Source organism: Podarcis erhardii (assembly GCF_964252035.2).
Source record: "Podarcis erhardii genome assembly, chromosome: 1".
Classification (NCBI taxonomy): Eukaryota; Metazoa; Chordata; class Lepidosauria; order Squamata; family Lacertidae; genus Podarcis; species Podarcis erhardii.
This window is the reverse complement of record NC_138497.1, coordinates 57514711-57539751: the sequence shown is the minus strand read 5'-3', so window position 1 is coordinate 57539751 and position 25041 is coordinate 57514711. Positions and strand designations below refer to the sequence as shown.

General features: G+C 42.1%; 1 protein-coding gene across 2 annotated transcripts in view; it reads left to right on the top strand.

The window, feature by feature from the left end:
* Nucleotides 1-25041, top strand: part of TRIM44 (tripartite motif containing 44) — an 83765-nt gene that overhangs the window by 9187 nt on the left and 49537 nt on the right. For both annotated transcript variants that reach the window (XM_081836207.1, XM_081836208.1), the window contains exon 3: nt 19760-19999. In XM_081836207.1, the coding sequence (XP_081692333.1) occupies nt 19760-19999 (240 nt within the window). The remainder of the gene's footprint in view (nt 1-19759; nt 20000-25041) is intronic.

Sequence of the window (25041 nt, the reverse complement as noted above, 5' to 3'; positions counted from 1 at the left end):
GATTTGGGGACCAGCTGATTAGCGTTTAAAACCCATATATTTTCGTTGTGATAGCATTGCTTTTGTTACCCACATTAGGCTGCAAATCAGTAGTGGGTCTAGGCCCACCAGTTGAAAATCAATGTCGCGCTGAGGTATGATCACAGAATCATAAGAGTTGGAAGGGATCTTGAGGGTCATCTAGTCCAACTCCCTGCAATGCTGGAATCTCAACTAAAGCATCCATGACAGATGGCCATCCAACCTCTGCTTAAAAATCTCCAAGGAGAGAGAGAGAGAGACCACAACCTCCCGAGGGAAACCGTTCCACTGTCAAACAATAATTGGCCTAAGGTCACCCACCAAACTGAATGGCTAAGGGAGGCTTTGAGCCCAGATCCTTAATTCCAGGCCCAACTCTTGGTCTACTGAGGTATACTGGTTTCATTTCCTTAGGGGCCTATCTACTTTTGGAGTGCAGAATTATCAACCAGCCTGCTGGGGGGAGGAGTGATTGTGCACCAAAACAGTAAACACTGTATTAGGGTACCAAAGATGTTCACTTCAATGAGTTGATGAGGCTGTTGGCTTTCTTGTACAGTAGTCCACATAGACATAATCGAGTGCCCTCTGGACCAAATGTTTATATGTTTATGTATTGAATGTGAGAGCGCATTTTGTTTTACTTTAATGAAAAGCACACCTGGGGGCAAAAAACCCAGATTATTTGCTCTGGGCAAATAACAGGTCATGGAAAGCAATGAGGCTTTCGGGGCCACCACTGAAATAAACCAATGATCTCCCCCCCCCTTTTACATAATTTATATCCTGCACCTTCAACATCGATTTATGTTCCTAAAGCAGCTCGCAAAGGAGTAAGGGACAAAAAGTACAACTTAAAATAACATGAGGCATGCAAACCAATACAGAAAATTTAAAACTACAAATTAAACAGCAACAGCTGCCAGGTGGATGTACTCTTCTGTTCACCCTTCCATACCCTGGAGCTGCCTACGCACTGGCTTATGGTTTTTAGCCCCATCTAGCTACAAACAGAAAGTTGGATACCTGTTGGTTGAAAATTTCAGTCAGTAGAATAATATGATATGAGAGTCATATTCAAATATTTGAAGGGCTGTCTTTTTCCAGAGAGTAGGCTCAAAACCAGCATGTCCAAATTACAAGAAAGAGGATTTTGACTAAATGTTAGGGATAACATCTTGATGATGCAGAATGTTTGGTGAACTCTTCTTCGTTAGAGATTTTGATGTAGGGACTGTGTGGCTACTTACTTATTAGCGGATGCATTGCATTGGCAGCAGGGGTGGACTGATGGCCTTTTTCGGACCTTAGCACCCCTTTGACCTGGTTAGCATGTCATGCTAATAAAACATAGCTTAGCACAGGGGGCTTATCTGTTGTTCGCTCATCATGGTTTGTGAAAATAAGTCATGGTTCATTGTTGCCTTACTGACATCTATAGCTTGAAGTTATGTATGAACATGGCTCCTCTTTTAACAGTAGTTTATATCTATGATTTGTTTCATCACCACCCAAATTGTCCATCAAGCAACAGAAATGCTGGACGAGAGCAACTGGAAAGCTATGCTGCTCTCAATGCTCAGCAGCTCACTGGTGCTCTTCTTGAAGCTGACATCACTGCTAACAGCTTGATAACAGGGCCCTCCACCCCAAATCTGCCACACCCTTCTTTGATTCATAGCTGCATAATGCTCTGGAACTGAAAACTTAAAAGGAATTTCTTTGAGCTGTTGCTTTTGCAGACATTTCCGCTGCTGGGTGCTTGGTTGGTTTGGTTGGCAAATGAACAATTTTGGGGAATGTGCCTCCTTTAAATGTGAGCAGCTTTTCAAGTAAACGTACAGGGGAGAAAATAGGGCTACTTCAAAAATTGTGATGGTGGTTTGGGGAATGAAAAATAGAAAGTGATTGTAGAGTGAAGAAGTGGAAGAAAAGGGTTAAACGATAGGCTGCAAAGAAGTGTGGATGTTTTTTCTGGTGGGAATAGAAGGCACCAGTGACTATTGGGTGATGCTTAAGGGTAATCAGGCACAGAGACAGCTGATGGTGGGAAGTAGGTGTGGTAGAAGCAAATCTATATACAGTCATACCTCGGGTTACAGACTCTTCAGGTTGCACGTTTTTGGGTTGCACACCACGCCGAACCCGAAAGTACCAGAATGGGTTTCAGTGCTTGCACATGCACAGAAGCGCTAAATTGTACTTTGCGCATGCGCAGAAGTGCCGAATCATGACCCGCACGTGCGCAGACGTGGCGCTGCAGGTTGTGAACACTGCGGATTGCAAACGTGCCTCCTGCATGGATCACGTTCGCAACCCGAGCATCCACTGTAATGAAGCAAACCATAGTTTCTTTGATGGTCTGCTTAACATCATTTGGCTTAAGCATGGTTTGTTCAAGAAACCATGGTCTAATGTGTGCAGTCTGAGCCTATATCTGCCTTGGTTCTTAAGCCGTTGCTGATTGCCTCCAACAGGGTGGTGAATTCTTGAGAGTTGTGTCCCCATATGGGAAGTATCCAGGGGTCTGCATACCAGTTGTAAGCGAGACCCAAGGCAGAGTGGGGCCCAGGGCAAAAGTGGGCAGAGCAATGGATGTGGCTTTAACCTCTCTACCATAGGTTACACACAAAAGTCTGATGTTTCTGCATGCACACATGCACTAGGGCCAGAGATTCCCCACGCTGGCTTACAAGGTAGCATGTTTATTATGTTTTATAACAAAGTAGATTAATATTTATCTAGTTCTGAATCTATGCATTGGTGTTCTGCAATTCTTTAACCCGCTTCAGAGAGTGAATTGTTTACTCTTTTTGTCAGCTGTCAAGTGCAGAGTATGTACCTCCAAAACTATCCTCCAATCTGAGTTTTTAAGCACCTGCTTTGTGCTCAGTGTTCTTCCAAAGGGGGACTTTTTGAGTGCCAACATGGGAGCTGTGTGGTTTCCGTAGTCTGCACCCTTCCAATATTATGAAGTGGGCTCTTCACTCTGCTTTCGAAGTCAAAGTGAGAAGTGCTGTCATCAGGGTCAAGAGAACGGTAATTGTGTAATACAGTATCGTAGAGTGTAGTGCAAGATTTATGGGTCACACTCTTGAACTAGGTTGGCCATCTGTACAAAATTAATAAATACAAGTTGCTGTACGGGGGGAGGGGTTGGTATTGTGATTTAGGCCTGCCAACTGATTAAATGTTACTTGATTCATCAGTAAAAAGCAAGGCAGTTAATCCATGACTGTAATACTTCTGTTAAGAGATTAATTTCATTAAGACAGGTATATTTAGTGATGCCTGGGGAACTGGTGTTACCCGTCAAAGGGCTTTCTCAATAATATCACCCAGGTTGTGGAAAAAAATCCCTTGGGAGGTTAGGTTGGTGCCAACATACGTACTATTTGAAAACCTGCCCCCGCCCCAGCTGCTGAAGTTGGTGCGATTGACCATTGTATCTTGTGATAATAGATTATTGCTTTCTTTTTCCTATAACTGCTGTTTCAAATTTGGTGTTTACACATGCTGTACTTAGGCTGAAGGTTGGAATAGAGAATAAAATACTAAATAAAATAGGTGATATTTGAGGAATATTAACAAAGAAGAAAGGACAGTTGTAGAAGAAGAAACCCTCTCAAGTTTATTTATGAAATCTGTATCACACAAGCAGTGCTTTTTTTCTAAGAAATGTTTAGGGGTACTCTCATTTTCCTACTCATATAGAAATACTGCCCCTCAGTGTGGCCAAACTTAGATTCACAAAATGTTTAGGCATGTGCGTCCCCCCAGAAAAAAAGCACTTCATGCAAGCAACATGATGCCATTTTTTGTTTGTGGTAGTGTTTCATAACCATCACTGACTCTGCCAAGAGTGCACAAAAGCATGTCAAATGCCCCCCCCCATGATGTATAAACAGTTGACCGTGGCTTAGGCTTCCTTTTTTTATTCCCAGAATGCATTTGGAGTTGGAAGCTTCAGCATTGACCCTTGTTAAAAAAATTGGGGGGGGGGGGTCTGAGCCAGAAATAAGTTGAGCTGTTATCCACCGAGCTCTCAAAAAATGTTTCTGCTTTGACTCCTTAAAGGTGGTCAACAACATTTGCGAGGTCACAGATCCCTTCATCTGTAGTCAACATGGCCAGTAGTCAGGAATGATGAGAGTGGTAGTCCAGTAGTGTCTGGAATGCTATAAGTTAGCCACCTCCTGGACCTAAGTCATGGGAAATGTAAAAGATGCATGATGAAAAATACAAGCACTGCAACTTGTGTTGATGTTTGGGAAGGCTCAGACCAGAATGCCCCCTTTATGTGCTTAAAGAGGGCACTCTTACAGTGTTTAAGAAGCTCTGTCTCTTATAGATAGCTTTTCTGTTCAACATGGAACTCTGAATATCCAGCATTCTGTATAAGTAAATGAGATTATAACTCCAAGGCGTTAACTATGTTCAGATCTTAACAGTCCACCCCGTTCTGTTCCTTTCTTGCACACATCTAATTGGCTATTATGTGTTTGCGTGAAATTGTCTCCTTTTCTGCTGGCTTTAATTGTCTTGGAAGAGCTATTTAAGAAAGAAACAAGCTGCTTCAATCTCTGGATGCTGCCTCATCCTTGACTTGTACAATCTGGCTCCGAAAATCCTCCAGTGCTGTTGTTCCTGTAGCAAATTTCCCGCTAGCATCACAGGACTTGATTAATCCAAATGCTGATGTCCCACAGGCACTGTAGTTATTTTTAGCATTATGGTTGTGCAAAGGGTGGGTGAAGATTTATGGCTTTGTCTAGTAAAAAATCTAGCTGCCTTTCTCTATATAAGGGACCTGGATGCATTCCAGCAGCTGCATCTGAAACAGCATCTCCTTCATAGTTGCCAGCTCTTAAATAGCCCTTTTTGTTTTTTAATTAAAAGTTCTAAGATCCTGAAAATCTTGAATGAAACTAGTTGGAGACATAAGCAAGGATTCTTATTGTACTATCTGGAGAGAGTGTGATATATCTAGTTCAGTCCTTAAACCCATGTAACTCAATTCCAATGGTCTTGCTCTGGAAAAAAGCAGTTTCTGAACAAGTTGATGAGAAGGGGTGTGTGTGAGTGTGCTCTACTACCACTTCCTCCTTCATATAATCCTTCCTAATTTTCTGGAACATCTATTTCTGACTTCATGAAAACATCCTGTTTTCAATTGAAGTATGCCTTGTGGTTTTTACCCATCAGACTTCCATGTATAAAATTGAGTTTTGCTCCTGAGATTTAAGAACCGTGAGAATCTTAAGTCAGTTTTAAGCTTCTAGAATTGATGTGAGTTAAATAAATAAGAAAATAATGCCACTTGCGAAGATGCTGTATGTGTCCTATGTTTTAATCTCAAAATTGTATTGGATTTAGCTCTGTGACATTTATTTTATTCATTTATTTTTTTAATGATGTCTAAACTACCCTTCATCAAAATAGATCCCAAGGCAGTGTGCAATAATAGCAACAATCAAGAAATGCAATAAAATCTCTGTTCCTTGAGCTAACTTTTTCAGGAATGGAGTCTAAAGAACTGAGGCAAATAATTGTGATGAAAGGCGAAGTTCTAGGCCTAATAGACAAAATAAAAGCTGGTGAATTGCCAGGTCAGGGTGCTATTCACCTAAGAGTTCTCAAATAACCCATATGTAAAATTCTTCATCTTCTAACAAAAATATGTAACTTCTCCCTAAGATCATCCTCCACACCTGAGGACTGGAAAGTAGTCAATATAACACCGATTTTGGGGGGAAAAATGGCTCCTCAAAATTCCAGGCAGTTACCATCTGTCCTGGTGGAAAGTATTGTTAAAGATAAAATAACCAAGCACGTTGAAGAACAAACCTTGCTGAAGCAGAACCAACATGGCTTCTGAAAGGATAAGTCCTGTCTCTCTAAACTATTAGAATGACTTGAGAGTATAAAAAGCATACAGATGTGGTGACTGAGCTGACATAATGTCACTTCAGTTTTCAAAAAACCTTTGTCAAGGTACCTCACCAAAGACTCCTGAGTAAATGAAATAAGAGACAAGGCCCTCTTGTAAATCAGGAACTGGTTAAGTAACAGGAAGCAGAGGGTAGGAATACATGGATAGTTCTCACAATGGAGGGATGTAGAAAATGGTGTTCCCCGTGTGGTAGTGGCCCAAAGGGCCACAATAAATGTGATACTGTGTACCCCTGTAAATCCTTGAGTGTGCTTCAAATAGAGAAGTTATGGTAGCCTGCCACTTTATGAAACTGATTATTTTGCAAGTTGCTGCCCCCCATTGGGGCAGAAATAGATAATATGTGAATCACAAAGATACAGCTCAAAGCTAGAACGTTAAGTTGGTACATGGTGCAAATGGCTACAGGTAACACAGGTTCCCAACATGCACACTAATACAATGTAACAGAACATGGTGGGAATCAGAACTTAATGAGCATAAATTGCGAGTGCTTATTGCACATGTGTATTAAACATGAAATGAGGTAATGATGTATATGATTGGTGAAAATTGAAATGCTTTGTTTGAAATTTTATAAATACCACTGCCTGGACCACTGGGCGGGCTTGCAGTTTTGCAGAACGATCCGACTATAACCTATTGCTTTGCAATAAACAACAATGGACTCCTAACTCCTCACATTTCTGAGTTTTATTGCCATAAAAAAAGGTAAAGGAGCCCTGACAGTTAAGTCCAGTTGCGGACGACTCTGGGGTTGCGGCGCTCATCTCGCTTTACTGGCCAAGGAAGCTGGCATTTGTCCACAGTTAGTTTCCTGGTCATGGGGCCAGCATGACTAAGCCGCTTCTGGTGAAACCAGAGCAGCGCACGAAAATGCCGTTTACCTTTCCATTGGTAAACTATTCATCTACTTGCAGTTTGATGTGCTTTTGAACTGCTAGGTTAGCAGGAGCTGGGACTGAACAACGAGAGCTCATCCCATCACGGGGATTCGAACTGCCGACCTTCTGATCGGCAAGCCCAAGAGGCTCAGTGGTTTAGACCACATCGCCACCCACGTCCCTTTTTATTGGCATAAACTCAGGAGATAAACTATTTTTGGCTTACAACACCCCAAGGATTGATATTGGAACCTATGATTTTTAACTTGTTCATAAATGATTTAGAGTTAGGAGTGAAAGGCAAGGTGGCCAAGTTTGCTGATGATACAAAATTATTTACGGTTGTTAAAAGAAAAAAAAGAATTCTAAAGGGACCATACAGAGTGAATGGGTGGTAAAATGGTAAATATGGTGCAATGCAAGCAAGTTCAAAGTGATCCTTTGGAGGCAAAAATCTTAATTTCACATGTACACTCATGGGAACTGAACTAGCAGCAACTGAACAGGACTGAGACCTTGGGGTCATGGCGATATCCCTATGAAGATGACAACCCATTGTGTGGCAGCTGTGTAAAAGGCAAATTCCATGCTAGGGATCATTAGAAAAGAATTTGAAAATAAATGTTTTAGTATCATAATGCCATTACACAAATCTATGGTGTGACTACATTTGGAATGCTGTATGAGGTTCTAGTTGTCTCACCTGAAAAAAAAAATATGGTAGTTGGAACCTTCACTTTACAGCTTTTGGTGTTAACCTGGCCTTTGACACTTGAGACATGTATTTTCAGGGCCAACCCTATTCCTGTAACTAATTTGTCTTAACATCTGCTGGCTAGTTTGCAAATGGTTTATGTGCCTTTTCCTGTAAGCTTGAAATATTTTGATCCCTGAATATGCTGCCATGAATACATGAATATCTATATAGAAAAGTTTTTCTTGCAGACTCTGTCTCCATCACCCATGATACCTGCCCTGTTTTAGCTACCATGATGAGTATATAGCCAGATCGCCTCACCCAGTTACTATTTTTTGAGGAGAGAAGGTGTTGAACCATTATCTTCTTTATTCTTAGTGATGAAACCTTGAGCTAAACACCATCAAGAAATTTTTTTCAGGCGAAATTGCTTTTTCTTACTCATTTTTTTTTTTAAAAAAACAATTCTTATTCATTCCGTGCTATTTCAAGTCTTCGGCAATATTCGCTGCCAAATGGTGATTCATTTGTGCAAACGGATAATTATGAAGCAAATGCCACTTTTGACAAGCAGAGCAAAGCTGTCAGGCTCTTTCCCCTTGAGCAACGCCACTTTTTGTTTCCAGTGCTAGATTGTATTTGACATTTAATTTAAGTGCCCTTGGTACCTACTCACAGGACTTTGCAATGATAATGGAGATAAAGCAACCGAGAGCTGCTTATGACAGAACCTTTATTCTTCCAATTGTCCCCACACTTCAGATTGCACTGAAATGCCTTATTTGCATTGAGGAAAGTGTCTTAAGCTAGAGGCTCGGGGGAAGAGGAAGAGACCCAGAATGATTTAATAATGAAACTCATTTTTTTTTTTACTCGTGACATAACACACTGATCCACTTGCCACAGAGCAACACCCCCCCTCTCTGTGTTTGTATGCACATGCACATGTATGCAGCAAAAGTAAAGGTAATAGACAGGAGAGCTCTCTCGGCAGCAAAGAGCAGAGCAGTCGAGTAATTCAATTTGCAGTCTTCCCAGCACAATTGGTTCTCCATGTGCATACACATTCCATTGATCTGTAGCGGACTTGGCACAGAGAAAATGCCACTGGTAATATTGGCATAGGCTGTTCTCCCATGAATTGGAAAGCAGATTTTCTCCCCACCCCCCAAACCATCTCACCCCAAATGCCTTAACCTTATGGATATTCATGGCACTGCCATCTCCACGACCTTGTCAGATGCTGAAAGCTAAATAGGGGCGACTTCCAAAAAATAAATAAATGCCATGATTTGAAAATAAATGCAGCTATGCTACAGCTCTCTCTAGGGAGTTGGTATCAGTTGGTGTTTAGTAGATAAGGGGAAATGTTAGCAAGCAGTTGGCACAATGCTTATGAAAACCTAAGGCCAAGAGAGAGTTTATACTTTAAATCATGCTAGCGTACCTGCCTCCCTAATCTTCCCTTAAGTTTTGAGAAAAGATGCATTCATATCAACAGGTGTTTTACAAATCCCCTTGGGACCTGGTTTCTTGGGAGTGTTCCTACATGCATTATGTTTATGAGAATACAGTTTGCCAAAATGTTTATGAAAACAAAGAGGACATAGACATGTTTCTATATGAAGAAGTCATAACTGTTCACATATTATGAGTGATGTACAGATAAGTTTCTTGCTTGTGTTTTGATGTAAAGCAGCGGCAGAGAATTGGATTGTGCCAGAGAGCCATATCCTTAGTTCCCCCTGAGGGCCACCTTTGATGGGTGAGACCAGCCAGCTGTCAGTTACCTGACATTACACTGATGCATGTGACCTGTTTTCTTCTACTTGCAAAGCAAACCATGCAGACACAAGACTTTGCAGGCACCATTAACTGGCAGGGCCTGCGGGGAGCTGTATATTTACTTGCCCTGCACCTGATGTCATATATATGGGATCAGGTATAAAACAGGTGGCCATGGCTGGGCTTGAAACACATTAATTAGGAAACATTAATTAGCCGAGTGCGGCTAATTAATCCCATGGATTGAAAGTTCCCCACCTCTTGTCATAAAGAAGCTTAGTAGAATGAGGAGGGTCAACGTTCTGGCAACACACAGTATATGCTAACTTTATTCTGCAAAATTTCATTTCCTCTTTTTTTAAAAAAATATGATTTTTTAAAATTGTAAATTTATTAAAGAAAGAGGGCAGGAAAGAGAAAACAAAAGGGGAAAACAAAAACAAAATAGTCCCTTAACATTCACAATACAATAAACATCAATACATCCATATTAATTTACACGTACAGATGGATATATGCCACTCAAATGCCTGAATGTTATCCAAACAAAGTAGGTGTTTATAGAATAATGTTCAGATGGAGCAAGGGCATTAAAGTCTTCACACCATTACATAATAGATGCTGAGTATTTATCCTTACAGGCTTGAAGTATGTCTCTTAGCGACCATAGGGTTTTCCTGTTGTAAGTCCCCATGCCACTGGTATATATGTAATTTAAAACATCCACATATATCAGAGGTTTCAGCAATACAGTATTAATATGGACATCAACTTCAAACCAAAAAGGATTCCTCAGTGAGACATTCACAGCATTACACCTCCAGCATTTAGTTGCTTTAAACAATGCTTTATTGTAGAGACTTTGTATAGTCCAGTATACCCGAAATACTTTTTTTTGTTGAATTGGTCTCAATTTTAAATCTAAGCATTCTGTGTAGATCCTAGAGCAGTTTCCCTTGGTTTAGGTATGTTCGTAGCAAACATACCTGGGTATGTTCGTAGCAAACATACCTGGGTATGTTTGTAGCAAACATACCTGGGTATGTTTGTAGCAAAAGGAAGAACAAAGAAACAGTGGGGTCACTCAGAGGAGAAGATGGTGAAATGCAAACAGGGGACACAGAAAGGGTTGAAATCCTCAATGCCTTCTTTGCCTCAGTCTTCTCCGATAAAGAAAACAATGCCCGACCTGAAGAATTTGGAGCAAATGATTCAGCAGAGGAAAGACAGCCCAGAATAACTAAGGAGATAGTACAAGAATACTTGGCTAGTTTAGATGTATTCAAGTCTCCAGGGCCAGATGAACTGCATCCAAGAGTATTAAAAGAACTGGCAGATGTGATCTCAGAACCACTGGCAGTCATCTTTGAGAATTCCTGGAGAACAGGCAAAGTCCCGGCAGACTGGAGGAGGGCAAATGTTGTCCCTATTTTCAAAAAGGGGGAAAGAGAGGACCCAAATAATTACCGTCCAGTCAGTCTGACATCAATACCAGGGAAGATTCTGGAGCAGATCATTAAGCAAACAGTCTGTGAGCACCTAGAAAGGAATACTGTGATCACCAATAGTCAGCATGGATTTCTGAAAAATAAGTCATGTCAGACTAACCTGATCTCGTTTTTTGACAGAATTACAAGCCTGGTAGATGAAGGGAACGCAGTGGATGTAGCCTACCTTGATTTCAGCAAGGCATTTGACAAGGTGCCCCATGATATTCTTGTAAAGAAGCTGGTAAAATGCGGACTTGACTATGCTACCACTCAGTGGATTTGTAACTGGCTGACTGACCGAACCCAAAGGGTGCTCATCAATGGTTCCTCTTCATCCTGGAGAAGAGTGACTAGTGGGGTGCCACAGGGTTCTGTCTTGGGCCCGGTCTTATTCAACATCTTTATCAACGACTTGGATAATGGACTCAAGGGCATCCTGATCAAATTTGCAGATGACACCAAACTGGGAGGGGTGGCTAACACCCCAGAGGACAGGATCACACTTGAAAATGACCTTGACAGATTAGAGAACTGGGCCAAAACAAACAAGATGAATTTTAACAGGGAGAAATGTAAAGTATTGCACTTGGGCAAAAAAAAAAACGAGAGGCACAAATACAAGATGGGTGACACCTGGCTTGAGAGCAGTACATGTGAAAAGGATCTAGGAGTCTTGGTGGACCACAAACTTGACATGAGCCAACAGTGTGACGCGGCAGCTAAAAAAGCCAATGCAATTCTGGGCTGCATCAATAGGAGTATAGCATCTAGATCAAGGGAAGTAATAGTGCCACTGTATTCTGCTCTGCTCAGACCTCACCTGGAGTACTGTGTCCAGTTCTGGGCACCACAGTTCAAGAGGGACACTGACAAACTGGAACGTGTCCAGAGGAGGGCAACCAAAATGGTCAAAGGCCTGGAAACCATGCCTTATGAGGAACGGCTAAGGGAGCTGGGCATGTTTAGCCTGGAGAAGAGGAGGTTAAGGGGTGATATGATAGCCATGTTCAAATATATAAAAGGATGTCACATAGAGGAGGGAGAAAGGTTGTTTTCTGCTGCTCCAGAGAAGCGGACACGGAGCAATGGTTCCAAACTACAAGAAAGAAGATTCCACCTAAACATTAGGAAGAACTTCCTGACAGTAAGAGCTGTTCGACAGTGGAATTTGCTGCCAAGGAGTGTGGTGGAGTCTCCTTCTTTGGAGGTCTTTAAGCAGAGGCTTGACAACCATATGTCAGGAGTGCTCTGATGGTGTTTCCTGCTTGGCAGGGGGTTGGACTTGATGGCCCTTGTGGTCTCTTCCAACTCTATGATTCTATGATTCTAGGTTGTATATAGCATGCAGCAAAACTGCCTCTCTCTGGATGACTTGTGGTGTGGCTACAGAAAATGCAAAAAAGCTGTTGCTGTTGGTGGGGTGGCATAGTTCATGAAGTCAGATGTGACAGCATCTGCAATGCAATACGATGCCTATTCCTCATGTAGCTTTAGTGTTACCTGGAGGCCCTTCTCATGCATGAAGGGAACATATTCACTGAATAAAATTAGTTCTCTGAGACTTCATGCGTGGGGGCTGAGTTATTTTGAAAGCGGAACTGGAAAACGGCAGCACCTGTTCCAGCCTTCAGAACAAGTGGGCACATTCTGGAGCTGTTGGCAGTTCTGTATACCCAGATGTGGCACCTTTATTTTTATTTTTTTCAAAGAACCCTTTTGATGAATCCGTTGTAGTACGTTAACCACATCCATATCTCTGCAAGTTGTCCGGATGCCGCTGATGAGTACCATCAAAAGGCAAATGCACAGCGCACTAATGAGCTTGCTGAGCAGTTGTCAGAAACATCACTCCTAATGGAACAAAATTGCTTTATAAACAGACGGGCCAGGAGGCCGGTGAATGACTAATCTGAAATTCTTTGAATTGGCTTGATTCATGAGCGGAGAATCTAGTTTTAATTGGAGCAGAGGCCTGGCTATGTTTCAAGAGACCAGTGTGGTGGTGCGCTTTCCACCCTGTTGCTGTTTTCCCTCTGTGTTTTGTACCGAAGTTTCAATGAACGTCTTGTGGAGAGAGCGAGAGTGACATATATTGATGGCTGCACCGCTCTGCATCAAGGAAACCCTATCTTCAGAGCCGTTAATGCAAATCACTGTTCCAAAGAATCATTCATAAAATAGTCATTTCCCCTGTGCTCCTTGGCTGAGCTTCTTTCCCCACCCCAACATCCTTCACTTTCCCACCAGCTACCTGCTGTGCTATCCAAGGACACATTGCAGCCATCTGTATAGTAGCAAGAATCAAGTAGCAAGAATCACCACCTGGCGCTGCTTTAAAACCTGGGTATATGGACTCAGTCTTGATTTTGTGCATGTCTGTCCCACACTTTTGCCTTGAACGGTTTAATGAGCCTTTTAAAACAAAAGGAGGGTCAAGTGTATTTTGGGAGGGAGAGTGGGTTACAAACTGCGGGGTGGGGGGTAGGGACAATTTTCTTGGGCACAAGTTCATGTTTAAGAGTGGGTTAAAGGTAAAGGTACCCCTGCCCATACGGGCCAGTCATGTCCGACTCTGGGGTTGTGCGCTCATCTCACTCTAGTGGCCGGGTGCCAGCGCTGTCCGCAGACACTTCCGGGTCACATGGCCAGCGTGACAAGCTGCATCTGGCGAGCCAGTGCAGCACACGGAAACGCCGTTTACCTTCCCGCTAGTAAGCGGTCCCTATTTATCTACTTGCACCCTGGGGTGCTTTCAAACTGCTAGGTTGGCAGGCGCTGGGACCGAACGACGGGAGCGCACCCCGCCGCGGGGATTCGAACCGCCGACCTGACGATCGGCAAGTCCTAGGCGCTGAGGTTTTACCCACAGTGCCACCTGCGTGGGTTGGGGGTAGTTAAATGCTTGCAAGCTTAAAATGGTTCCTCCTTATATGCAATGGGTTGCGTAGGCTTTCAGAATTAGCATGCTGTTTGTTTACAACTTGATGCTTCAGTTTCACAGAATTTGGATGTCTCAAGGTGGGGTGGGGGTGCGGTTTAGGCTAAGCATTATGGAGGTAAAAGGAGGGTTAATGATATGTAACAGGTAATATTAACAGAACTTATAGGGTACCCTATTAGCAAGTTCTCAGGGTGGTTCACAACCATAGGTTTATTGTGAGTTGAGAGAGCCCCATCTTACATTGAAGAACCCCATCTTTCCTTGACACTTTTTTCATTCTGGCTTCCATTCTGGCTTCTCTTAGATAGGAGAGACACTGACCCATATTCCTGTAACTTTCAGGATTGGTTTTTGCAATGTGTTCTATATGACAGTATAGTGGTATCTAGGTTACATACGCTTCAGGTTACATACACTTCAGGTTACAGACTCTGCTAACCCAGAAATAGTGCTTCAGGTTAAGAACTTTGCTTCAGGATGAGAACAGAAATCATGCTCTGGTGGCGCAGCGGCAGCAGGAGGCCCCATTAGCTAAAGTGGTGCTTCAGGTTAAGAACAGTTTCAGGTTAAGAACGGACCTCCGGAACGAATTAAGTACCGGTACTTAACCCGAGGTACCACTGTATGCTCAAAGATGACCTGGAAGCTTTGGTACTAATGGACCATCACCTATTCCCATGGTTCAGCACTGGCTACCACTCTGCTTTTGAGCATAAATCAATGAGGGTTGCTGTTTTTATCATTGCTTAAAACCCACAGCTGCCTTTTGTATGAGCCCTTCTGCCAGTCATGGCCTAGTCATCCGGCACTGCTCTCTAGCCAGTCCTTCTGGGGGACAATGGCTGCAAGAAGCAGGAACCTTATGATCATGGCCCCAATGCCCTGAAATCTCCTTCTGAAAAAGTTAGGAAGTCTGCCTCCCTTTTAGGGTTTTAAAAAAGTTGGACTGCTTTCATTTTTTTAATAGTGATTTAGCCCTTCCAACTAGTAGACTTTTTAAAAATGCTGTAAACTGCTTTAGACTGTTTCTGAGAAAGCGCTTCTCAACAGTTGTAAATAAATAAAGGTACATTCACATGAGTATCCCTAACGATGCTTTTGCTTTGATTTGTGGTTTTAGAACTGTCCTTGAAATTGCACCGTCACTTCAATGCCTCATTGAGAAGCTGAAATGCTGGCTGGCTTTTTACCTGGCAGGATATCTGGCTAATAGGATGAATGTGTCTGAAGCAAGCGAGCTGTTTCAGCATTCTCTTTTTGCTGCTTCCTACCCTTGACCTGTGCATCTCCCCCAGAATGCCTCATGAGCAATTTCCAGGACAACTCCAGCACAATGCCTTGTTTTTCGTCATCATTCAGTGGTGCTAATTTAATAGAGAATGTGGCTTATGCTCCTTGCTGACACCAGAGTCGCTGGAAAAATCCGGTGCTAACTATTGCCATTTTTCAAAAGAAGGCATCTTCTGCCAGTACCTGTAGGTTTTTAAAAAAAATATTACTGTTTTATGTTGCTTTCCCCCCCCCCCCTCACCTACAATTAAAGTGCTGCAAAAATAATGTGGTTGCTCTGCAGGGTCCACACACACACACACACACACACACACAGCCTGCACAATTGCTCCTGTGTTTCAAACAATGCCCACCTGTGATTTGCAGCTTCAGTTTTTATAGGTTACTCGCAGCCAGTTTGCATTCGCATACTTGGCTGCGGGAGTCATACAGGCGTTGGGATAGAACTGGAGGGAATCTTTTGGTTGGTTCAGTGGGAGAACCTTCACTTCTAACACATTCTTAAAACGGGGCTGGTTGTTCTTTGGCAGGTATTCCTGGTGTGCAGGAAACAGACACTCAGCTTCCCTGTTACTAGCATCCCCGGGAGTGTTTGTTTTCTAGCCTACTTGTCCTAGTGAAGTGCACCGTTAAGGCTGCAGTTCTGTACGTATTCACCTGGGAGTAAGTCCATTAAATTTGGTGGAACTTGCATCAGAGTGCACAAGCATTGGGTTGTTGCTGCTTTCTTATGAGTTCCTCATGTGCAGTGGTTTTGACAAATACTTCCAGATGAGCAGGCTATGGTGAAGCCAATGGACACTTGCTACTCAGTCCTATATTATGCATTCAACAGCATGAAATGGTACAGTCCTGAAGTGGTGAAGCGGATTTATCAGTTTAAATGCTTTCCAATTTTGTTGTACAAAAAGTCATTGCTGGAAGACAATTACCTTACGTAGTAGTGCATTCTGCACTCACGTGCTGATCTTACCTCATTCAGCCACCCTCAAGATGCAACATCTGATGTGCAGGTTTTACATTTGCTAAGTCTTTTAAATCACAATAGTATGGCACTTTTTTTTAGGCCAATGGACATGCAGTGAGGAATGTGATTATGAAAGTGCCATGAGACCTTTTTGACGGTGCCTGCGACCTCCACTCGTATCATTTTCTGACTAGTTTAGAAATTGAATATTTTATCTGTACATGTGGGAGATTGAGTATTCTGCAGCATGCCATCTGAGTATTGCACTTTTTAAAAAAGGTGGAAGAAGTAAGTATAGTTATCCTAGTTTATGGTTGAAATTCTGTGACATTGGAGAAAACTTTGCCTTGCATTTATTTCATTAGACCTTTCCAGGCCATACCACCCATTTTTATTTTTATGCTGCTGTGAATATGGTGCCATCTATTTACAAAGAACAGATTTGACTGGTCCCTACCCCAGGGGGGTTATCTAAAATGAATTGTAGAATCATAGAATTGTGGAGTTGGAAGGAATCCCAAGGGTCATCTGGTCTACCCCCTGCACTGCAGGAATGTCAACTTGATCATACATGACAGATTGTCATCCAACCTCTGCTTAAAAACCTCCAAGGAAGGTGAGGCCAGTAGCTTTCATGGGAGTCTGTTCCACTGTCAAACAGCTCTTACTGGTGGACATTTCTTCCTGATGTTTAGTTGGAATCTCCCTTCATGTAATGCAGGATGTACTTTTTGTTGTTGTTAAGTAGAGGTCTTGCTGCCCTGCCTCAGTTGTCATTTGTAGCTGTACACATGGATTTCATGCTGTGTTTTATGTGAAGATTTATTGTGTTGCAGTGTTTCCTACACAGAAAGTATGTCAGATCTGTACAGTGGATGCTCGGGTTGCGAACGTGATCCATGCGGGAAGCACGTTCAGAACCCACAGTGTTCGCAACCTGCAGCGCCACATCTGCGCATGTGCGTGTCGCGATTTGGCACTACTGCGTGTGTGCAAGCGCCAAAACCCGGAAGTAACCCGTTCCGGTACTTCTGGGTTCGGTGCGGTGCACAAGCCAAAATCGCGCAACCCAAAGCGTCTGTAACCCGAGGTATGACTGTACTTCTTCTAAGAATGGGTCTATACGTTCCATTTCTCTCACTTCTACATAACAGGAATCAAAAAGATGAGCCATGAGGCATCTCATTCCTCCATAAAGTATTAGAGGTGTGGTGTGGGAAGAACTTAATTTCCAGAAATTCTCCAGCTTTGCCCCACTGCAGATTGCCGAAGTGCCATTACAGCTGCAATCAGCCTTTCTTGCCTTCACTGTTGCAGTTCTTCTCTCTCTTGCTGCCATGAAACTTCAGGTCTTATGTGTCAATAGATTACAACATTTGGTTCACCCTGTGGAAAGATGACCTGTATTTTTGTACATGCACTACTAGAAGACAAAACGTTTTTTCTCCTCCTCAAGATAGAAGTTGGGAGTGAGGGTGTAAAAAGGATAATTTGAGCGAAGCTCAACTGTTCAGAAATCTAGGACATTTTCTTAATTCTTTAAATAAGCTATCCAATTTAAGAAGCGTGAGTTTGTGGCTCTCGCTTGGAGGAAATCAGATATTCTTCAGGATTAGCAGAAATTTCTCGGGGAGGCGCTAACATTGACTGCTGGCACAGTGGCTGCATTGCTGCTGTCTTCTGGTTTAAGGCTCGTTTTCTCATCTTGAGATGTCTCTTTAAACATTTATTTATTTATTACTTACAAGTTCTTGCGTTGAACCAGACCCTTTACAAGGTGATAATGAGCCATATTCTGCCTTAATTTTTATTTTATTTTAAAATTTTATTGTTCATTTAAGACACAATTTGGACTGTGTAATACTAATACTTAATATTTTCACAACATTTAAAGATGTACTTAAAAACCCCTTACTGTTCATTTAAGACAAGATTCATTTAAGAAATAATACTTGATGTTCTACTGTTTCTAAAAACATATTCTGCCTTAATTCAGATTTGAATTGAGATGAGATTTGCTTGGCAGACTCTACTTCAGAAGTTCACCCTTCAGGGAACTCCCATTCTTCTCTTTGTTGAGAGCAGGGATTTGAAACCTCTGAGCCTCCAGCTGTTGTGGGACTCCAGCTCCCATAAGTCCCAGCCTGCTGACCCAGTGGTCAGTGATGATGGGATTTGTAGTCAAACAATGGCTGGATGGCCAAAGGTTCTTCACCCCAGTTTCAGATAATCCGTTTAAGTCTATGATGGCTGCGGAAGTGGGCAAGGTAGGTATTTGTCCCAGGGGTTTGGATAATAGTGCATGGACTCATTGAACCCCTTCCCTCTCATGAACACTAGGAACGCAGGTGGTGCTGTGGTCTAAACCATTGAGCCTCTTGGGCTTGCCAATCAGAAGATCAACGGTTCAGATCCCCACAATGGGGGGAGCTCCTGTTGCTCTGTCCCAGATCCTGCCAACCTAGCAGTTTGAAAGCATGCCAGTGAAAGTAGATAAATAGGTACTGCTGTGGCAGGAAGATAAACTGTGTTTCCGTGCACTCTGGCTTCTGTCACGATGTTCCATTGTGCCAGAAGCGGTTTAGTCATGCAGGCCACATGACCCGGAAAGCTGTCTGTGGACAAACGCCAGATCCCTCAGCCAGAAATTGAGATGAGTGGTGCAACCCCATAGTCGCCTTTGACTGGTCCCTTAACCTTTTTTTTAACCATGAACACATTTTAGCTCTCCAACAGCTACTCTGCAAAGTCCTGGAAGAATATTAATCCTTGGGTTGTTTATTTAAATGATTCTGCAGCAGCCTATTTATTTATTCAAAGAATTTATAAACTACCCACTGTTTCTGGAAGAAAGACAAGTCCTTTGTTTGCTTGTTTATTCAAATAATTTTGCACCCACGTTTTCATTTATTTATTTATTTTTCAAAAAAAAATCTGCCCATCATTCAAAGATATTGTGGCAGTGTACGAGAGAGAGAGAGAGAGAGAGATTAAAACAAAGCACCAAGTTAAAAACAACAAGAATACCTTATATTCATCTGAAAAACAAGCAAAAACAATGTTCAGCAATCCGGACTTGAAGAAGCTTGGTTGAAGAGGCACCTCAAAGAGCAAATTGTTGGTGGCATCGTAATCTCCATGGTGAGGATATTCCAAAGTGTGGGTGCTGCCCCACAAGAAGTTGTTCCTTGGATGACTTGTTTAAATGAGCATCTGGGATGTATAATATCCACAAGAGAGGCCCACAGTTTACCCGTGCTTAGAATCATAGACTAGTGCCCACCTGATCCTTCAACATTACCAATCAAGTTCTAATACCATTTTAAAACTAGTGAGTTTTAACTAGGTTTTTTTTCAACCTACTGTTTCACTGAAAAGTCCTGAGTGGCACTTCTGATTTTCCCTGATTCAGAAAGTAATACACCTTATATCAGCAAATACAGGCCCTGAAGGCAGGGGGGGGGGTGTCTTGCTGTGCCATCAGTGACTATAGTGTGGTGATGTGGGATTTGGCCTTCCCTATAGTGGCACCCTTTCCCAGGAGGTGTGATGGGATTCTATCACCATATGAAAACATATTTGTTCTACCAGGCTTTTGAAGGGATCTGTTTAGGGTTCCCCCCTGAGTTTGGGATGATTCCACATCGTAATACTATTCCTGCTTAAAAGTGAAGTAAATTAAATGGTCAGAAATTCTCTTTTAAAAAGCCCATTATTCTCTTATACTTCAGGTGACACAGAGTGCCATGAAGCTGTGCATTCAGCAAGAGTTTGACAAAGTACGGTGCCTGGTTTGTGAAGAGGAACACAGAGCTCTCCACTTGGTGGATCTCCAAGAAGCACTGGCCACTGCTCACACGACAGAAGTTCTGGCAGAAATTGATGTTCGCATGGAAAAATTGATGACTGAAATGGCAGAGCTCACAAGGCAGCTGAACACCTTTAATGAGCTAGCCATGCTCAAGCCTGAGGTAAATAAAGTACATGCGAAGCAGTTAACAGCAGAGGGCCGTAAAGCTTTATGATGGATGCAGAGGTTTAGTCTACTTTATTGCTTGTCAGCATTTAAAGATGGCCACAAATCCACTAAACTTCCAAGGGGATATGCAGAGTTGTAAGTAATAACGCATTATGAGTTGTGTGTGGTTATGTTGATACCCAATTGACTGAGGTGGTTTGAAAGGGCAGAAAGCCAACTGCTTCCATCCATTTCAAAGCAAGGCTGCAGTGCTTTGCTGCATGATGTTTGTATCTCAGGACTCATACAGAGTATTTTTCACATTTCTGTTACTCCTTTCAATTCTGCTTTCTATCAAAGTGGAAAGAACGCAGTAGAATGTTGCACTTTGGTTATATTCGATGGCTTCCCTTTCTTCCTTTAAAGGAGGAGCATACTGTGCTTTTTTGTGCTTGAATAGGTCTGTGTTTTTATTACAGCTTTCGGGTTGGCATGAATTTTATATGACAGCTGTTTTAGCCACTTTGGTTTTTTTTTAAATATATATTTTATTAAAGTTTTTAAACATAAATGCAAAGATAGAAAACAGTATAACATATATCATAACATACTTTCGTAACTTCTTTGGACTCCCTCACATCTCCCGCTCCCATTTGCATCATTGTCAATTCTTGCCTGCAATTTATCATCTTGTTTACAATCTTGTGTCACATTCATTTAACTCTAATCTGTTAATTCTCCAATAGGTTTATAATTTTTCCTCAGCTTACTTGTCATCTTAATTCCATCTAGTTTAGTGGTGCACAATTATTTATGATCTAGCATCCTTTCTTAACATTCAACCAAATTACAATGTTTTTTTAAATAAATCTTAAATTTCTTCTAGTCTTCTTCAACCCTCTCCTCTCCCAGGTCTCGGATTCTGCCAGTCATCTCGGCCAATTCCATATAGTCCATGTTTTAGCCACTTTGGGTATACAGTAACTATCTCCCGTATGCCACAATGATGGTCTTATATTTTCAGTTTGGGGTTCAGCAAACCACTCATATAATCCAAATACCTAGCTGTAAAAGTAAGCATGGATTATCTTAGGCATAGGCAAACTCGGCCCTCCAGATGTTTTGGGACTACAACTCCCATCATTCCTGACCGCTGGTCCTGTTAGCTAGGGATGATGGGAGTTGTAGTCCCAAAACATCTGGAGGGCCGAGTTTGCCTATGCCTGGATTATCTCATCCAGCCCCTTGGCCTGAATCACTTTAATAATATAATAGGCCTAAAGCAGACCTACACCATTTGAGATACACTAAGCTTAATTTATTATTATTATTATTATCATCACCACCACCACCATCACCATTATTATTAGATTTATATATCACCCTTCTTCAAAAGATCTCAGGGTGGTTCACAATAATGTTGTAATTAACAAAAAATACCTTCCATCCAATATTTCCCCCCAGTGAATACCAGAAATTAGTTACTCTGATTGGAGACATTTCCACTGAAATGCTTGGATCTACTCTGTGACTTTTCTATTGGTGAATTTTACACCAAATCACCAATAGAGAAATGGTGGTCCCACTTACTCTAGCAGAGATACATCCAAAGTCAGTTAACCAATATCTAGGTGGTACAAAATATATTGTTTCTTTATTGATCCTTGTAGGGCTCAAACTCATGTCCTGTTCTCAGACAGGACAAAGGCTTGCTAGAAGATTCTACTTAATTAAGCACGCTAGAGAACTTAATAATAATGAAGGATCCTCATTTACTGGCACAGAAGGGTTCCTGAATCTTAAACAAGTTTGAATCCCAGTTCAGTGATATCTTTCCATGTGCGTTCCATGGGCATCACTTTGAGCTTGCGCTAAATATCATTTACCATTTTGTTGACCTTAATGCTGTTGGAGAGATCTGTTTGGAGCTCTTAACTGACTGCTTTGGTTTTCACCATCCGGAATCATTTTGTGGCGCTTGCAAACTTGAATGATGGTTTGCTTTGAGCCCGCATTGTTTAAGAATAACATAAACAGGAGATCTATGATAGACCCTGGTACTTTTGTTGTTGTTAGTTGTTTAGTCATGTCCGACTCTTTGTGACCCCATGGACCAGAGCACGCCAGGCACTCGTGTCTTCCACTGCCTCCTGCAGTTTGGTCAAACTCATGCTGGTAGCTTCGAGAACACTGTCCAACCATCTCATCCTCTGTCATCCCCTTCTCCTTGTGCCCTCCATCTTTCCCAACATCAGGGTCTTTTCCAGGGAGTCTTCTCTTCTCATGAGGTGGCCAAAGTATTGGTGCCTCAGCTTTACGATCTGTCCTTCCAGTGAGCACTCAGGGCTGATTTCCTTAAGAATGGAGAGGTTTGATCTTGCAGTCCATGGGACTCTCAAGAGTCTCCTCCAGCACCATAATTCAAAAGCATCAATTCTTTGGCGATCAGCCTTCTTTATGATCCAGCTCTCACTTATTATGTAACCATGTGGTTAAGTACTCATAATACTAGACAAATTAATAAGAAATAAGTTCTTGAATCTTGTACTATTTTATTATATCTTGATTTGTGGCCTGCACATTCATGGCACATGCTTACAGTTAAGATTGTCTTTACTCCCCATCTAAGACTTTATTCCAACTTCTTGAATAAAAATACAAATGTAACCTTGGTGAAACTTTAATTACCGTATTTTTTTGCTCTATAAGACTCACTTTTTCCCTCCTAAAAAGTAAGGGGAAATTTGTGTGCGTCTTATGGAGCGAATGCAGGTTGCGCAGCTATCCCAGAAGCCAGAACAGCAAGAGGGATTGCTGCTTTCACTGTGCAGTGATCCCTCTTGCTGAACTGGCTTCTGAGATTCAGAATATTTTTTTTCTTGTTTTCCTCCTCCAAAAACTAGGTGCGTCTTGTGGTCTGGTGCGTTTTATAGAGCGAAAAATACGGTACTTCCTAGAAGTTGTATCACTGATTTTAAGAAACTAAGTTAAGAAAGAACTTGCACTGATTTTTTTAAAAAAATTGTTATAAGCACAGATTGAGCCTATTCCACACCCTTTGATTCACCTGTCTTAGGAAAGGAACCATAGTTGGGTGGAAAGGTTGTTGATCTCTATAGATCACAGAAATATTTTTACTGTTAGTACCTTGGTATCTTTTGTTCACTTTCTGTTCTGCAGCTTTCCCCCCTCGAGAAGGAAGGGTCTCTGTAGCAGTCATTGAGTAAAGGGATTTTCTCTTCCTTTAGTCTTGTGAGGAACAGGGTTTGTTCACCCACGTCTTTAAAAATTAAATGCCAAGCCCTGTTAGTCAGTGATTTTTCCACATCAACTTTCTTTGTCTTGTCTCTGTTTCTTGCAAACTGTATACCGTGAGCTAGAGGTAAAGGGACCCCTGACCGTTAGGTCCAGTCGTGGACCACTCTGGGGTTGCAGTGCTCATATTGCTTTATTGGCCGAGGGAACCAGTGTACAGCTTCCAGGTCATGTGGCCAGCATGATTAAGCCGCTTCTGACGAACCAGAGCAGCACATGGAAACGCCGTTTACCTTCCCACCGGAGCAGTACCTATTTATCTACTTGCACTTTGACATGCTTTTGAACTGCTAGGTTGGCAGGAGCTGGGACCGAGCAATGGGAGCTTGTCCCTTCGTGGGGATTCAAACCACTGGCCTTCTGATCAGCAAGCCCTAGGCTCTGTGGTTTAGACCACAGTGCCACTCGCATCCCTAGTGGTCCCTAGAGGTGCTCATATGCTAATTATGCCTTGTGTGGGACAATATTTCTCTTTGTCTAAATAGTTATTATACAACTTTTTCTCCTCCCTGCCCTTTAAAAAATAGAAAATACAAAGAAACAGTGAACCTAGAAATAGAACACTTCTGCTGTAGGCTCGGTGCTAGAATAAACATTAGTTTAAACAGCGCTATAATTCAAGAAAGGACTGGATCTGGAAGATGACTGATGAATTCGTAAATGTAGTTTTAAACACGCACTATATCTAAAAACAGTAAATTCTTCATTAGTCTGGATCTGTTAGGTTAATACACGAAAACTGAAATAACATAATAGCCCCATTTTTGTTCTGACTAATTAGCTTTCATGAGAGGAAGGGAGCAGAAAGAGAAATAGGACTGTTCCACCACTACATTCTGAGGCAAAAGTGGGGAATCTGTGTCCTTCTCGGCATTGCTGAATTCCAGCTCCCATCAGCCCCAGCCAGCATAGCCAGGAATGAGGGGAGTTGTAGGCCAGAAACATCTGGAGGGCCAAAGGTTCCCACTCCTGTTCTGAAGACCATGTCTTTGCCAATCTCATGTTGTAGGGGTGGGATATGGAAAGATGCTGGCTTATGTGCTACACACCATATCTTATGAACACAGGAAGTTTCCATGTTCAGAATCATCTCATTAGGGTGCCTAAGCCATTGCTGGCTACGCTGAGTGGCAGTTGCTCTTCAAGGTCTTGGTCTAAGTTTTTTTTTAACTGGAGATGTTTGGAATGGAACTTGGGACATTCAGTATGCAAAGCCTGGCTCTCTGTTTTCCATCTGCTACTAGGCTGCTGATGTAATGTTTGCCCAAGCCTGCCTTTAAAAGCACCAGTTGCTTACCAAATAATTTAAGAAAGCATGGATGAGTTATATGCATTTCTTTAATGTCATGGATATGCTCGCTTGTCTCTTTAAACTAATGTCTATTAAATTTCTCTATTAACTGGAAGTTTATATTTTGCATCTCCTCCTTATCGGACCCTCAAAGTGAGCAGATATCAAAGCTTATTTAATGTTGCCCTTTTCTCAGCAGAAGAGAAAATGTTGCTTGTGTAACTCCACAGTGGTATTTACATAGAACAGATTATTGCAATGCCCTTTCCTCTCTCAGAATGTGATATAAAATGTCCTTAATGCGTCACACTTTAATGAGCATCGAGCCAGCTTCTTTCTTTGCCTCTGCGTATGTGTTGCCTTTAGTTCACACGCCTATGTGAAGGCAAGAAGGAGCCAGCCCAATTTCTATGGGATTGTAGGTACCGTATTTTTCGCTCCATAGGGCG